The 17,670-nt window shown below is 43.8% G+C and overlaps 1 protein-coding gene across 1 annotated transcript; it reads right to left on the minus strand.

Moving 5' to 3' along the window:
- Positions 1-4,656: 4,656 nt before the first annotated feature.
- pmp22.L (peripheral myelin protein 22 L homeolog) lies at positions 4,657-17,193 on the minus strand. The gene is given in 5 exon segments (NM_001086816.1): positions 4,657-7,415; positions 9,533-9,673; positions 10,459-10,555; positions 11,533-11,633; positions 17,108-17,193. Coding segments are annotated over 4 exon segments (480 nt in total). The 5' UTR covers positions 11,611-11,633; positions 17,108-17,193; the 3' UTR covers positions 4,657-7,251.
- Positions 17,194-17,670: the final 477 nt, after the last annotated feature.

Consider the following 17,670-nt stretch of genomic DNA (forward strand, 5'->3'; position numbering starts at 1 on the left):
CGATTCGTATGATTTTCGGACCGTGTGTGGAGGGTCCCAACATTTTTCGTCCCATGGACAGGTTAAAAGATTTCTGTCGGCTGCCGATAATATCTCTGCGCGTATTGCCGATCTGACGATTTTCAGTGGGAGACTGTCACCAGCTTTTGTCGGACATAACTTTTGTATAGAATATCGGATGATCTGTTCTTATACTACTTTATTTGATCTGAAAGGTTAGTGGTAGGTCTGGGGATGGGGAAGTCCGATCAGTCGAAGTCTCGACCGATCGAATCCTTGCGTCTATGGCCAACTTTAGGGTAATGTGTGCACTAAAATAATAGTGATTATTAAAAGAAACTGTTATGTTTTGGGTAGCCGAGGATGAGTAGAGTATAAAAGTGCTTTATTAGCAGAGTCATGCAGGCATTACACAACAGTAAGCTTTCACTTTTAAGCTACCAGGAAGTATGCACAGTATAAGTATGAGCACAGTGACATCTACAGGCCATTTGCATGAACACCACATATTCCCCCTATAGTAGGAAAGAATTTGGACAGCTATAATAAACAGCAACATTAAACAGTATGCATTTTAAAGCAATCCCAAGCACAGGGATTGGATCCTTTAAGTAACTGACCAGTTTCAGGGTTTTCAAGTTTTCAAGCAGATCTTTTGCAAAGTATTTCAAGAAAATATCCTTTGTTAGTATAGAAACAGCTGAACCTGTATCAAGCATCAGGTTAATGGAGTGTCCCTTGTCAGCAGAAGCAGTAGTACTGACACTGACAGTGCATATAAACTTGTCTGGAATAAATGTACCAGCTTTATCCACACAATACTGTGACATTTTTAGTAGTGTGTTGTATTGAACCACGGCGAAAGCAGTATTTTTTATTTGTATTTGCAGTGTAGGTGAATCCCTTTTCGTTAGCACTGTATTTTGCCTGTGACTGTGCATTATTAGGTCACAGTGCTGAATTCACAATCTGTACATTCCCAGCAGTTCCCTGACTGAGAGTTTTAGCCTCTGCCACTGCTGTTTCAATTTGGCTAGCAACTTTAATAGCCTTTGCAAGGGTTAAATCCTGCTCTAGGAGCAGTCTCTCTCTAATGCGAGGTGAGTTTGTTTTTTTCCACTATTTGGTCTCTTAGAATTTCATCTGTTAGATTCCCAAACTCACAGGTAACAACCAGCTCTCTCAAAGCTGCTACAAATTGTTCTGTGGATTTGCCATTACGCTGTCCACATTGGCGGAATTTATATCTTTCAGCAACCACATTTACTCTTGGCACAAAAAAGTTCTTTATAGCAGTAAGAGCAATTTCATAAGTATCATCAGGTAATGGTAATGTATAGAATATATGCTGTCCCTCTGCTCCCAGGCAGTGAATAAGTAAAGCACGCTTTCTAGCAGCAGAAATCTCCCCTTGGTCAGCAGCAATAATGTAATTTTCAAACATACGGATCCAAGCAGTAAAAGGTATGGTAGGCTCACCAGGGTTTGGAAGAAAAGGTGCAGCTGCTGCAGAGGTAGAAGAGCCATCCTTGTCGCCATTTTTTATGTTTTGGGTAGCCGAGGATGAGTCGAGTACAACAGTGCTTAATTAGCAGAGTCATGCAGGCATTACACAACAGTAACTTTTACTTTCACTTTTAAGCTACCAGGAAGTATGCACAGTATACGTATTAGCACAGTGACATCTACAGGCCATTTGCATGAACACCACAGAAACAGTAACACCAAAAAATGTGTTGCCCTGCACTGGTAAAAACTGCTGTGTTTGCTTCAGAAACACAGCTTATATAAACAAGCAGGGTATGTTGATCCTTTCATTGTTGTAATAAATTCTCTTTTATTTTTATCCGGAGTGCCGTCTATCTGCTTTTATTTCTATGTATTACAGCTGAGGCGCGGGGGGGGGGGGCTGAGCACCTGAATTTGGAGTGGAGCAAGTGGAGGAAATTGACCCACGTGGGGTGAGTTTGGAGAGGCCATTTAATTGAATTATTGCTGCTGTGGAGCAATGGTGGAAATAGAAAAAAGGCTATATGGTACAGGTTAAATAGTGCATAACAGATAACACCATTATGTTCTACAGAGTTTATCTGCTGTGTAACCTGAGCCCTTTCTCCTTTGAATGGCTGCCCCCATTGTTAAACAGCAGCTTATTTATATAAACAATAGTAGTGTTTCTGAAGCAAATACAGCAATTTTACCATTGCAGGGCAACACTGCATTATATTTTGATTACTTTAAAACACTTTTGTTTTTTTTTGATGTTACTGTTCCTTTAACCCCAGAAGTTAATGGGAAGCAATATGGTTGCTCCTGTGTCTATGTGTATAATTCAAACAAACAGAGAAAGTATGTTAATGGAGCTTTCGACTTGGCATTGCCTATGCATAATGTCTCAATATAAATTACTTAGCAGGCTTGGTGCAAGGAGTGGCAATACAAACAGTTTCCAGTAGGAGGCTCAGTAGCACTACATATTCTGTACAATAATAAATTCTAACTCTCAATACAGAGGAACCCAGATTCTACGTACCTGGATTTTGCGGTATGATGGCATTTTTTTCTTGGTCCCGTTCAGGCAACTGGCTTCTTTTTTCTCCCAGAATTTAGATCGTTTTGATGCCATCCCCTAGGAAACGTAAAATTGGGGTTCTATTGTGTCCTAGTTACCAGCAGTAGAATGCAGTACTAATATTTCCCAGTGCAAGGATGTGAAACAGACCCCTCAGATAGAGACATGGAGGTGGTTTACAAAAGAATGAGCACATTTTACTGGTGGTCTGTCTCCTTTAATATGACTCTGAGCTAATTAACACAGGAATGGGACAAGATGCAACTGTTGCCAACACCATGGTCAAAATAAAGCCCAGAGCAGTGTAACAGCCTCCAGAGTCTGAAGGTGGCCATAGACACAACAATTGTGATCTCTCCTGCGACCATAACAGACTTGCTGAATCGTCAGATATACAGGTAAAAACAATAGAATTCCATGTGTATCTGACAATGCAGCAGTAAACACTGGCCGGTGGTCAGGCACCATGAAAATTGTTGGACTTCGATATTGATGAGCCGACTGATATCCAAGTCTTTTGCCGATTTTGGTCAGCTCTTCTTCTGCCATACACAAACCGAATATTGTATGAAACTTTGTTTCATATGATAGTATCTGCGAGTCTATGGCTACCTTAAAGGGATTGTTCGCCTTTGAGATAAATTTTAGTATGATGTAGAGCAGTGATCCCCAACCAGTAGCTTGTGAGCAACATGTTGCTGTCCAACCCCTTGGATATTGATCTCAGTGGCCTCAAAGCAGCTGCTTATTTTTGAATTCCAGGCTTGGTGACAAGTTTTAATTGCATAAAAACTAAGTATATTGCCAAGTAGAGCCTCCTGTAGGCTGCCAGTACACATAGGGGCTACTAAATAGCCAATCGCAGCCAATATTTGGCACCCCAAGTGACCTTTTCATGCTTGTGTTGCTCCCCAGCTCTTTTTACATTTGAATGTGGCTCACGGGTAAAAAAAGGTTGGGGACCCCTGATGTAGAGAGTGATATTCTGAGACAATTTGCAATTGGTTTTCTTTTATTGTTAATGATGTTTTTTGGGTTATTTAGCTTTTTATTCAGCAGCTCTTCAGTTTGCATCTGGCAAATAGGGTCCAAATTACCCTAGCAACCATGCATTTATTTGAACAAGAGACTGGAATATGAATAGAAGAGGCCTGAATAGAAGGATCAGTAATAAAAAGTAACAATAACAATACATTTGTAGCCTTACAGAGCATTTGTTTTTAGAAGGGAATCAGCGACGCCCATTTGAAAGCTGCAAAGAGTCAGAAGAAAAAGGCAAATAACTATTAAACTATAAAAAATAAATAATGAAAACCAATGGAAAAGTTGCTTCGAATTGGCTGTTCTATAACACAAAAAAAGTTACTTTAAAGGTGAACCACCCCTTTAAGCCTGAAGCAAAGCCAGTGTAAAGTGAATCACAGATGCAGGCACACCATACATCTTCAAGAGGGGGCAGTGTTTGTATTACTTTTTCAGATGAAACAAGGCCCTTATGGGTGTGAGTGCCAGGATCCTGGGGTTTGTATTGATACTGCTGTCTCTTTTTTGGTCATTTGCTCAAGTGTGATGCATCTGGTGCAGTGAGGTACAGTATAGGTAATACTTTATTACACTAGCTACCGTAAAGAACAGTCACCCCCTATTGCTCCACAAGTGCAACTTTCTTGAGCCCCTGCAAGTTAAGCTGGTCATTTAAGCTGGTTAAGCATTTTAAGCCTCATATCCGATTAATGATCGTACGTCGCAATCTTCCGACCCAATCAGACGATGTTCTGGCCAAGACAGCAACCGCCACCCATTGAGATCATCGGGCAATACATGCGATGAAGTCCCACCCTAAACCCCTAAGCATGGGGAGCCAATAACCCACTGCCTAGTACACGTTAGGTTAACATAAGCAAATAACTGCCCCTTTCTGAGCTGAAATTACAATTAAATTCCACGCCCTGCTCAAAATCCTCTCTATTCTCCAAATAAACATTTTGGATATTACCCCTAGCAGAGTACAGCTGGCCCCCTATTTCCCACTGGCTGCCTGACACCATTGCTGCACCCCGAGTTTAAAGACAGACATGAAGCCATTGAGTTACTCTGAATTTTATTTTTTTCCATTTAGCACACAGATATTTTTTTACAAAATTGGGCAAAAAATAAGAAAGGAGGAGCAAGGAATAAGAAGGGGGCAGAAGTACCAGGTGTCAGCTTAGTAAATAGTAGATCAGCGTCTTGTCCACAACTGATCATTCACTGTGAAAGCCTAGACACCCCATTCTTTATAGTTAGTGAGATACCAACTATGCTGTTGCACCAGAACATCTTACACACTGGTGCATCAACAGGTTTAAAGCATTCAACTGTGTTGTTAAAGAGCAGAAAACAGAATTCTGTCTTTAATTAGAGTAACCAGGCCAGGTAATTAAATGGCTCCAGTGTTAACTGTAAGGTCATTCATTAAAGCCAAGTTGGTTGAATAACTAGTAACTCTCAAGAGTGTCAAGCATCTGGCATCTAGAATCACCGGCAAATCAAGAGTAGAAATGAACATGTCCACCACCTACATGGAAAAGATCAGATGGTATTATTAATCTAAACAAATTAATTCCACTTGTTTTCCTGACATTGACCTTATACAAAGCCTAAATCTTACGTAGGCAGGTAGGACACATGACACAACCTTGCTTTGCCAGGGGTTAGTTACGGTCAGTGGTAATTAGTGATATCTTTAGTGTTTTGTCACACTGAATCTCTCTCAGTCCCTTTGCACTGACAAGCGGGAATACAGAAAATGCATCAACCGCTTCAGAGTTCCATTACTGGCAAACCTTACTAACTGAAGTCTTTCTGAAATGTGGTGGCATTTTTTGTTTAGAATTACTGTGGGGGATGTTTGGTGTTACTAGTTAGATATATATTGTTACTAGTTAGATATATGATTGCATTATAGGTCTTGTATGTTAGCAGATTGGTTCAAGTAATAATAATACTGCTCACTTGCCACTTTTAATTAGTGTAATGAATGTTTGGCCTTTAGAAGTAACGTTAGGGGCCACAAGATTTGGTAAAGCCCATTCTAAGGGCATCAAAGGCTCAATAGATGATAATGTGACTACTGTCTGCCAACATAGCTTATAATTATTATGGTCAGTTCCTAAACCGAATACTGCAATCTAGATCATATCTTCAGTGCAGCTTGAACTGACCCACTTGCCCCTTTTTCATTTAATCAATTATTCAATTATTTCCTATTCTCCCGATGTGTGACAAATGGGGGCCAGTGTCATACGACCCCCTCCCCCACCCAAGGCGTTCACTGAAAGCAATTCAGCACACACAGCAAGGTACCGTAACCGTAGCCACATCCAGTGAGCAGTGTCCCGAGCAGCATCGGCAATAATACTTGCATAGACCTTATTTCAGCCAACTATACTGAACATTTATTGGGTCAAACGTTACACAGAGGTTAAAAAGTAAAAGGAATGGTCTAGAACTCAATAATAGCACCACTTTTCTTTAACCTATATGTCAAAAGAACCACTACAGACTAATGTTTATCAGCCTCTGCTGCGCAAGGGGATGTTTAAAGGGGAACTAACTAAAACATTCAGTTAACAATGTGTCTTCCTTATATTTTCCTATATACTTTATATATATGTATCATACATGCGCATCGGTTACATTAAAAAATATACATATACTGTAATCTCTCTGTAGGTTCTTAGCATGGAGACAAGAATGTCTCTTGGACTCTGTAACAAATTGCAAGCTCTTCTGGCAGTGACGGGTTTATTAGAAGAAAGGCCCATCTCCCTTTATCAGAAGGTCATAAGGCAAAATACTGCAGGAGAAAGCAATAGCACAAGGGAATGAGCGGACGCTCTTGGCGTTGTCCTGGACAAGCGTCGCCGCCCTCTTCCCTCACTTTGGGGAAGGAAAGGGCTAATCCAGTGTGTTACTGCTTTCCTTCCCTCTAAATGCCCTAAAAAGGTCAAATCAGTCTAGAACCTGCTTTATATTTGTACTCCCACAGCTCTGACAGTCTCAGTGCAATTGTCAGAAGGTGTTTTGATGACGCCAATAGAGGGCACTTGCATCATAACAACCACTTCTCATGCCATTCAACCAATTACAATTTAGACACCCTTGTTTAAAGCCACCAGGTCTCCAGCCTCTCTCTTAATGTATTATATGGACCTGGGGGAGCTTAACAACAACAGGGTGCAGAATGGTACCCCCATTGCAGTATCATAAACAGCCTTTAATCTCTCTCTCTCTCTCTCTTTGGCAGCCGTTTTGATTGGCAATCTTATCTACAAGCCGAGGGTGGCATTTGGCATACATTAAGACTGTTGGCATATTTTGTAAGGCACAACAAGTAATGAGTACTTGTCCTTTGATTTGGGGGTTGGTGTTTAGCTCACGGAAGCTAGCGGTCACAAACAAGCAATCAATACTATGTACACATATGTAAAAAGTGTTATAAATAGGTTTTTAAACCATAGATACTATTTACATCTTCAATTAACACAGAAACCTGCCCCCACCACTCTGTCTCTCTCTTTTTTGGGGGGGTGAGGGAAGGTTGAAATGTTTTGGTTTCGAATCTCTGGGTTCCCCTTTTTTATTGTGACTTTCAATTGGAGCTTTTCCTTTTAACAGCCTTGGGCGCGGTTTGCTTCTTATTCGCGTTTTCTCAAGATGATGTAAATGATGCCGCTAATTGCAGCAAGGGGGAACGCCACCCATGCCAGGATATAGGCAAAGCCGTAGCTGGCTACTTCCGCTGTCTGCCATTCTGTGTGCCGCACCGTAAAGATGGATGCTCCCGCCATAACGCAAGCCGCTGTAGAGAAAAATAACATAGCCAATTAGGATCTCATTGTACAAAGCAATGTTTTTGGGTTGAGTTCCCCTTTAATAGGATAAAGCAGAAGATATAGCCTTGTTTCATTCTATGCTCAACTTCCAATAAAATCCCGCTATTAACGGCTGGACACCTACATTCCCAGACTCGGATAATTCCACCACAGTGTTTACTTTGTTCCCAGAAAGTGCACGAGTGGGTTCTCCACATGCCAAGCCATTTCAACCAGCCACCCACTTACCCAGCACAGACATTTAAATACAAGCAGGGCTGTGTCAGACGCATTTGAAACTAAGCCAAACAATGGCTGAGAAATGCAGCAGCAGCACCCACGGAAACTTAACTCTTACTCTGGCTAATAACCTAGTCAAGTGACAAAATGCAAAATGTCATTGAGCACCCCTTGCATTTAGAGTATTGCTTTTTAACCCACAGTTAAAGCACATATAATTCTAGGCTAGAATAAATATGAAAGTGGATGCATATGGGTTGTACAGAGTGCTGGTGTATACTTCTCTTTGCACACCAGCCCTAATCAAAACTCTACTTAAGGTGGCCATACACTGTAAGATTCGCTCATTTGGCTAGGTCGCCAAACAGGTGAATCTTCCCTCTGACAGGCCTACCTTGGGTGGCCTATATCATGGTAATGTGACCGTTTCCAATGAAAGGGATACAAAAAGTCAGAGCGAGGTCCACATCAATGAGTCGGTGCAGTTCTCTATCCAACAGTCTGCACCCATGTACTTTGTTGTAATGTGATCGTTTGGCCCTAGGATATTGCTCTGCCTGTGGTGGGCCTATCGGGTTAAGATCCGCTCATTTGGCGACCTTGCCATATAAGCGGATCTTATCGTGTATGGCTGCTTTTAGACTGACACATACAGTAGATCAGTGATCCCCAACCATTGGCTCGTGAGCAACATGTTGCCTACCAACCTCTTGGATGTTGCTCTCAGTGGCCTCAAAGAAGGTGCTTATTTTTGAATTCTAGGCTTGGAGGCAAGTTTTGGTTGCATAAAAACCAGATGTACTGCCAAATAGAGCCTCCTGTAGGCATCCAGTCCACATAGGGACTATCAAATAAAGAATCACAGGCTGTGATTCACAGCCCTTACTTTGCACCACCCAGGGACTTTTTTCATCTTTGTGTTGCTCCCCAACTCTTTTTAGATTTGAATGTGGCTCAAGGGTAAAAAAGATAATAGAAACATGTTACATTTCCAACCCTGTGGCCCTGCTTATTCCACATCATCACCCCAGGGTAACACTGACTGAGCAAACAGCAGCGGAATTAAGCTCCCCCATGAGTCACCGATGTGCTATGTTGGAAAGCAGCAGGACGGTAATCCTATTGGCTTTTCCCATTCAGATACTGAATAGATTCTAGTCTGTTCGGACAGCAATAACTCACAGCTCTGCCCTTTGTTCTTTTAGACAGCTATTGGCCGTCAACCAAATTCGAGAAATTTTCCATCTGCCCAAGGTCATGTGAGGCCAACACCAGGCAAGAGAGCACTTTGGATGGTACTGTGTTCATTAACACTGCATTCATAAGAGGCAATCTGGGGGCAACACTAGATATGTATGGCTTCAGCAGATGTTAAGTACAAGGGTCAAAGAGTACTGGGATCTGCACTATGCACTGGATCTTTCATATGGTACAGAATAAATCTTATGGGCACCAGTGCTCAGTGGATGGGTCCTACTGGCTTAGGCTCTTGCACTTGCACTCTTAGGATTAGTAGTGTTCCAAGGACAACAAAAAAAAATATTCAACCCAAATCTCACCCTTACTGGCCTTTAAGTTGTAGATGCAAAAGGGTAGGGTAGCACCCCCCCCCCAGCTCTGTACCAGACTTCCCAGGGGATCAGTTCCCCAGTATGGGAACCAATGCTCTACATAGTTACATGTAGTTCATAGTTACATGTAGTTCTAATTTAGGCAAAGATATTTGAGACATAAGTTACTTTATATTTCTTGCTCCCAAGGCTCTTTGTGGAACCACCATAGTACAACCAAGATTGCCACCAGGGGAATGTAACCAAAGGAACGATATTGGGGGGGGAGTGGAGACTAGTGTGAAGGCTCTTACCAGCAAGGACCTGGAAGAATCCCGTAAGAAAGAAGCGCCCTCCTTTCGTGAGTGTGAAGAGTTGGCATAAGAACAAGAACAAAGACAGGACGCTGAAGATAATGGAGAGGATCATCATCGCTTGCACAGACTGAAGCCACTCTGAGGGGGCAAGAAGGGAAACACCATTACTTATTTACAGCTCTCCGAGGAGGAAAGCACTCTGCATGCTAATGGGCACTCATCCTTACGGGATACAGAGATGATTTAATGCATTAAATCAGCACATCATGACTCTCATCCATCTGACTCTGCAAAGGCCAACTATTCCATTGCTCAAGTAATCTCTCTCTCATCGCTTCATTTATAAAGGGGTGTGGCCTGCTCATACCAATAGCATATAAGGAAGAAATGCTTGCTCTAAATAAAAAATGGTTCATGCCTAAAAATTATAGACATTGTTGCATTACATGTACCAATATTTGCATTAGCTCTAGTAACCCATATCAGATGTTAGATTTACAAACAGGTGACCAGAACATGCCACCTGTCGATTGGTTGCTATGGGTTCCATGAGCCACAGCAATGTAATTGGTAAATTTACTTATGCATTGCACCTGTAACCATTAAATACAATTTACTTTCAGTATAAATTAACAAAATAAAGTTCAATTTAAAAAATTAAGTGTAAAATGTAATAGTCAAAAAACTTGACTAAAGGGGGGGGGGGTATCCCATATTGACCAATCATAAATTAGCTATGGTAGGCCAGACTCAGATGCTAAGGAATTTGTGGAATAATGAAAGTGCGGGGATTTAGGTGTGCCACTAGGGGTCACTCATAGCTTAGTGTATTTATTTAATGGAAAAGTACACTTAATAATCTTAGCTGATCTTTGACCAGACTATAAACAATTACTAGAATGCCCACCACTCGCTCTACTTACCATTGCTGGATGAGGTGAGACACTGCCAGGTTCCGGTGGCCGGTCCACTGCAGTTTTGCCACAAATCCGCTGAATAGCCATTGCCCACCAGCCAGCTCTGATGAAGAAAACACAAAGTCCAGAGGGTTAGAGCTGCACTACAGATTGTAGGGCTTTTCATTGTGCAGCATGAACCCAACTGCCCAATTCAGTGCTTCTCCTTGTATGCCAAGGGGGATGTGACTGTGGGTATAAGTATGTAGTCTGGGTGGGAAGTGCATACCTGGCCTGGGAGGTGCCTCAGAGGTGGCATAGAGACCTTCCAAGCACAAGGAGCTGTTTGTAATCAAAAAAAACTACATGCCAAGCTGGCCACTGGACAGGTGCATGCCTGGCATACTTACCATGCCCTACAGCAATTCTCTTCCTAAGTACACATACACTTTAAAGGGAACATTTTCCCTTTAAATTCCTTAACATTCCTTCTCTGGGAGCCAGTGTTGGACTGGCCCACCAGGATACCAGGAAGACTCCAGGTAGGTCCTCCTGCTCATAACAATTTGGCCTATTTCATTGTCATTCCTTATTTCTGTACAAGGAAATAGATGGAAAGATATATTACAGTGTGTAAAGAAATGAGATTAAGAGAATAAACAGGATGGATAAAGAGAGGAAGAGTGGGTCTATGGTCTAACGTTTTCTAGTGGGCCTGCCCCCTGGCATTCCAGTCCGACCCTGCTGGGAGCTGCCGTATTGTTTCTCTTAGACAGTATAGTATGAGCTGCCATATTGCTGTACTTGGTGAAGGCTGTTGGCTTTTCATTGATAAAATATCTCGGCATGACATTTGGGACATTCTGCCCAGTGCCCCTATAGTTGCTGTTTCCTACAAAAGACACAGACAGCTGTGACTGCTTCCCTTTCTGGGCCTAGTGATCTCTATAAATCCTGTGCAGGCACCAGAGGGAGGTCTGGGGCATTTACAGGGCACAGGAGGGTTTACGTGACAGCAGAATTGAAATCTTCTTGCCCCAGGTAAGACATGCAAAAAGAAGGAGTGCAATAAGGAGGAGTGTGCACGTTTGTTGTACTTACACTAACAATAGTAGAGACGAATAGAAGCACCAGAACTGCAACGTGCAGGATAATGATTCCCAGCAGTAAGAGGAGCATTTTCTCTCAAGGCTTTGAGTTTCCTAAGGGAAAGATAAACAGGCCATTATATCTACCTCTGTCTCCCCTTGTACTATACATGCTTGCCTCTAAAATGGTGTTTGAATTATGCCCACTGCAACTGACCCTCAACTTCCATCTGAAGCATTATTATTCAAGACACCAGTGCCTACTTCAACTTGCCTTTCAACTGGTTTACATACCCATGCCCACTATAACTTGCCTTCCAAGCTGTATTTGTACCAATGCACTCATGACTGACATTGGTTCCCATGCCCACTGCAACTTGTCTCTTAAGTGGTAATTATACTTGTGCCCGCTGTAACTTTTCTCTTAACCAGTATTCATATCGTGCCCATAGACAATATTCATATCGTGCCCATAGTCAATATTTAGTGGGCTAGTGGGGGCTGTTTTGGACCTCTGTATACTTGCTTATTTTCACTACCAGTCCAGACTTGGCTGGTATCCACACTCACTGACCTCCCTCCTAGTATTCCTACTGGTATCCACACTCTCTGACTTCCCTCCTAGTATTCCTACTGGTATCCACACTCTCTGACCTCCCTCCTAGAATTCCTACTGGTATCCACACTCTCTGACTTCCCTCCTAGTATTCCTATGGATATCCACACTCACTGACCTCCCTCCTAGAATTCCTACTGGTATCCACACTCTCTGACCGCCCTCCTAGTATTCCTACTGGTATCCATACTCTCTGACTTCCCTCCTAGTATTCTTACTGGTATCCACACTCTCTGACTTCCCTCCTAGTATTCCTACTGATATCCACACTCTCTGACCTCCCTCCTAGAATTCCTACTGGTATCCACACTCTCTGACTTCCCTCCTAGTATTCCTATGGATATCCACACTCACTGACCTTCCTCCTAGAATTCCTACTGGTATCCACACTCTCTGACCTCCCTCCTAGTATTCCTACTGATATCCACACTCTCTGACCTCCCTCCTAGAATTCCTACTGGTATCCACACTCTCTGACTTCCCTCCTAGTATTCCTATGGATATCCACACTCACTGACCTTCCTCCTAGAATTCCTACTGGTATCCACACTCTCTGACCTCCCTCCTAGTATTCCTACTGGTATCCACACTCTCTGGCCTCCCTCCTAGTATTCTTACTGGTATTAACACTCTCTGACCTCACTCCTAGTATTCCTACTGTAATCCACACTCTCTGGCCTCCCCTCCCTCCTAGTATTCATACTGGTATTCACACTCTCTGACTTCCCTCCTAGTATTCCTACTGGTATCCACACTCTCTGACTTCCCTCCTAGTATTCCTGCTGGTATTCACACTCTCTGACTTCCCTCCTAGTATTCCTACTGGTATCCACACTCTCTGACTTCCCTCCTAGTATTCCTATGGATATCCACACTCTCTGACCTCCCTCCTAGAATTCCTACTGGTATCCACACTCTCTGACTTCCCTCCTAGTATTCCTACTGGTATCCACACTCTCTGGCCTCCCTCCTAGTATTCTTACTGGTATTCACACTCTCTGACCTCCCTCCTAGTATTCCTACTGTAATCCACACTCTCTGGCCTCCCCTCCCTCCTAGTATTCTTACTGGTATTCACACTCTCTGACTTCCCTCCTAGTATTCCTACTGGTATCCACACCCTCTGACTTCCCTCCTAGTATTCTTACTGGTATTAGTTACATAGTTAGTTACATAGTTAAATTAGGTTGAAAAAAGACAAAGTCCATCAAGTCCAACCCCTCCAAATGAAAACCCAGCATCCATACACACACCCCTCCATACTTTTAATTAAATTCTATATACCCATACCTATACTAACTATAGAGCTTAGTATCACAATAGCCTTTGATATTATGTCTGTCCAAAACATCATCCAAGCCATTCTTAAAGTCATTAACTGAATCAGCCATCACAACATCACCCGGCAGTGCATTCCACAACCTCACTGTCCTGACTGTGAAGAACCCCCTACGTTGCTTCAAATGAAAGTTCTTTTCTTCTAGTCTAAAGGGGTGGCCTCTGGTACGGTGATCCACTTTATGGGTAAAAAGGTCCCCTGCTATTTGTCTATAATGTCCTCTAATGTACTTGTAAAGTGTAATCATGTCCCTCGCAAGCACCTTTTTTCCAGAGAAAACAACCCCAACCTTGACAGTCTACCCTCATACTTTAAGTCTTCCATCCCTCTCCAATTTATTCACACTCTCTGACTTCCCTCCTAGTATTCCTACTGGTATCCACACTCTCTGGCCTCCCTCCTAGTATTCCTACTGGTATCCACACTCTCTGACCTCCCTCCTAGTATTCCTACTGGTATCCACACTCTCTGACTTCCCTCCTAGTATTCCTACTGGTATCCACACTCTCTGACTTCCCTCCTAGTATTCCTACTGGTATCCACCCTCTCTGGCCTCTCTCCTAGTATTCCTGCTGGTATGCTCACTCTCTGACCACACTCCTAATATTTCTACCAGCATCCACACTCTATGGCATCTCTTGGAGTGTTTCTACAACCAGTTGCAAAACTAAAAATGACTGGGCCCACAGAAGAATCATTTTAAGGACCCCATTACTTTGGGGGACATCTATATATTAAAATTTCTATATCATATTTGTAAATGTCACCCACTGACTAGTCCAACATACCTCCTGGGCACCCCAGCAATCACAGCGTCTGCTTTCTTTATAGTTACACCCCTACCGAATGGTGTGCACACCCTCTGGCCTCGCTCCTAGTATTCCTACTGGTATCTGCAGACACTAGCCTTTCTCTCTCTTAGTCTCCTCATATTCCCACCGGTATCCGCAGCTTCTGCCCCGCCCTCCTAATATTTCCACAACTGGCATCTTTCTCCTGATGTTTCCTTGGCCTTCTCCCTTGGCATCGGTGCTGGTATCCACTATCATTGGTCTCTCGCCTGATATTCAGACTGGTATTCACTGTCCTATTTTTTTCCATTTACTCCGGCTGTCACTTGTCCCAATTTAACCCTATCCCCCCCCAACAGCTTTGGGGTTAATGAAAGTGAAGGTGAGAGGAATGAGAGTCCAGGCAAGGGTGTGTCTGCAGTATCTCCAGTAAACAGCAGGGGGAGCTTAATCACCAGCATTCCATCAGCATGAGACTGTGTGTGTGTGTTTGGGTTGTACAGATCTGCATGACTCCCTCCTACCAATGATGTTGTGTTTTTCTACTCAGTCTGTCACTGCCAGACAAAGGGTTAACTAGAGTGTAAAATAAATAAATAACAAGGCTCCAATCCCACACCCAGGATTCCAACTCCTTCTCTGCCCAACTTCCATCCCTGAACTTTGATTTTATTACCATCTCCCCCCTCCCTCTAGGCCACATATGGGATCAATAAGGGGATCGTAAAGGGGCAGGGTCTGTGCCTCTAACCCCGGGCTCAGGTTTCAGGTTTACCCTGGCGCTAACAGATTTGGGGGCATCATTAGCCCTTTTATTGATAATCTTAGACGTTGAGGCAGACTATTATATTTTATGGGAAGGGGCTGTCTGTTATAGTCTGTATACTAAGGCAAGGTGGTTGCAAGTGAGTGAGTATATAGTAAGGCAAGGGGGTGTCAGAGAAATACTGGGATAGTGTGTATATAGTACGGGTCTGCAATGATGCGATAGTGTATAATGAGCTAAATAAAGACATTTAACTAATACAAAGAAAATTATGTTTGTATTAAGGAAAGATACATACGAGGCTGCACTTGTGTATATGCAAAATGGTGTCAGGGGCTGTGACAGTGGCCTAATGTGTATAGTAAGGCAAGGTGCTGTGAGAGGCTGCTGTAAGTCTGGGATCATGTATATTATGAGAAATTTGCCTAATTTACTGCCCTCCATAACCTGCAATACAATGCTGTCAGCTGTTTCTGAACTACAACTCCCAGCATTCATTTTTGGGAATACTATAAGTTGTAGTTCCATAACAGCTGCAAGTGGGGTTGTAAATAGCTGCCCCCTAGGAGACAGGACTTTGCAACCTCCAGCTGAATGGCAGCCCTGCTTAGAGCCAAGATACTGCCCCCAACACCCGACCCCCTGACCAGGCTGCCTAATCTCCTGTGTGTGCACAATGCCAGCAGTGCCCGTGCCAAAAGCAGCAGCTCCCCCCCCACCCCGTGCCCGAGATGTACCAGCCCAGTAATTCCTATCCAGTAATACCTCCCATAGTAGCATCTCCCTCCTCCGGGCACAACACACAGCCGACTGTTTAATTACTGTTCTATTGCACCATTTCTCTTCTAATCGTACGAGATAATCAGTTTGTCTTTCCTGAGTTGCACCGACTCAGAAACCGCTTGATACAATGAAGCAACTTCTCTCTGCTGCCTGCCACTTCTCTCCCGCTACAAAGTAACTTTGTTTCACAGCAAATTGCACAGCAGCCCTAGGGACACGGTGTAGTACAACTGAACCTCTCTTGTGTAACGATAGGGTTAGTTCACACAAGGAGATTCACTCGGGCAACTATGGAAAGCGCATCGCCGTGTGTGCTTTAGCGCAGGCGACTTTTCATTATAGCCTATGGGAAAACACGCTGAGGCAGTTAGGGGAGATTGTCGCTCAGAAGAAGAGGCAATTAGTCGCCAGGCGACAAAATCCCCCGGAATCTCCTCATGTGAACTAACCCTTAGGGTAGGGACACACTGGGCGATTTGGGGAGATTTAGTCGCCTGGCGACTAATCGCAGCGACTTTTCTCCCCGAATGCTTCCCCTCTCTCTGCGCCTGGCTAAAATGAAAAATCGCCTGCGCTAATCACACGCAGCGATTCGTTTTCCGAAGTCGCCCGAAGTTGCCTCACGAGGAAACTTCGGGCGACTTCGGAAAACGAATCGCCGCGTGTGATTAGCGCAGGCGATTTTTCATTTTAGCCAGGCGCAGAGAGAGGGGAAGCATTCGGGGAAGATTGGTCGTGGAAAGTCGCGGCGATTAGTCGCCAGGCGACTAAATCTCCCCAAATCACCCAGTGTGTCCCAGCCCTTAGGGTCCTCTCCAGAATCACGAGGAAACTTCAGGCGACTTCGGAAAACGCTGTGCCGCGTGTGCATTAACGTTGGTGACTTTTCATATTAGCGGATGGGAAAATACGAGGAGGCAGTTCGGGGAGATTCTTGCCCAGAAGTCGAGGCGATTAGTCGCCAGGCAACAAAATCTCCTCGTGTGAACTAACCCTAAATGGGAGATTCCAAGGAAGGTGTGCCATATTAATATTGCCCCCCAACAGCTTTAAAAAAGCAGTGGACCCCACAGCCATACTTAAAGTTGTCCCCTTCAAAGTGAGCTTCAACCAGATCCCCCGTCTTCTGCATCGCCCGACCCGACAATTGCTCGCAGCCACTCCCAAGCCCTATTAACGGACACGGGTCTGATGCGATTCTAGTGAATTCACAAGACTTATCCCCTATATTAAACCACAATATGAAAATAAAAGTTGGGGAATTGCAATAACAATCAGAGAATTGCGACTTACTTAGTGCAGAAGCTGTCAGGCAAAGAGGGTCCCAGGCCAGTGCAGGCAGCAGGCAGATCCGAGCTGAGAGGAATAAGTGGCCCCTTTTCTGTGCCCAGACTGAGTTATTTGAGGTTAGAGGCTACTAGTGTGAGGGTATAAGATTCCCTTTAACAGGAACGACGCCCCGTGACGCTGGCTGGACTGGGTGTGTCACACACTCACACACACTCACTGCATTAACCTCCCTGCTAAAAATAATAGCAGAGATCTGGGAGGGGGATCATGAGATGGGGAGGGAGAGGGGAAAACTCATTCTACATTGTGTGTTATCATCCCTGGAATGTAATTTGGGTCCCTGATCCTCTGCTTATTGGTAGCACCCCTTCCCTGCCCCCCTGCCTGTTCCCTCCTCTTCCTCACACCCATTTCTGCTCACCCAGGAGCTGACAGAAGGAATCTTGTGTTAGTAAATAAAGAGAAAGGCTGGGACCGTTCACTTGGGCACCCAAATAGAACTTCTGTGGCAGCTGCAAAGTAGCTAAAGCTGAAAAAAGACTCTTTGCCTGATTGTCTAACTCTAG

Source organism: Xenopus laevis, chromosome 9_10L (genome assembly GCF_017654675.1).
Source record: "Xenopus laevis strain J_2021 chromosome 9_10L, Xenopus_laevis_v10.1, whole genome shotgun sequence".
Classification (NCBI taxonomy): domain Eukaryota; kingdom Metazoa; phylum Chordata; class Amphibia; order Anura; family Pipidae; genus Xenopus; species Xenopus laevis.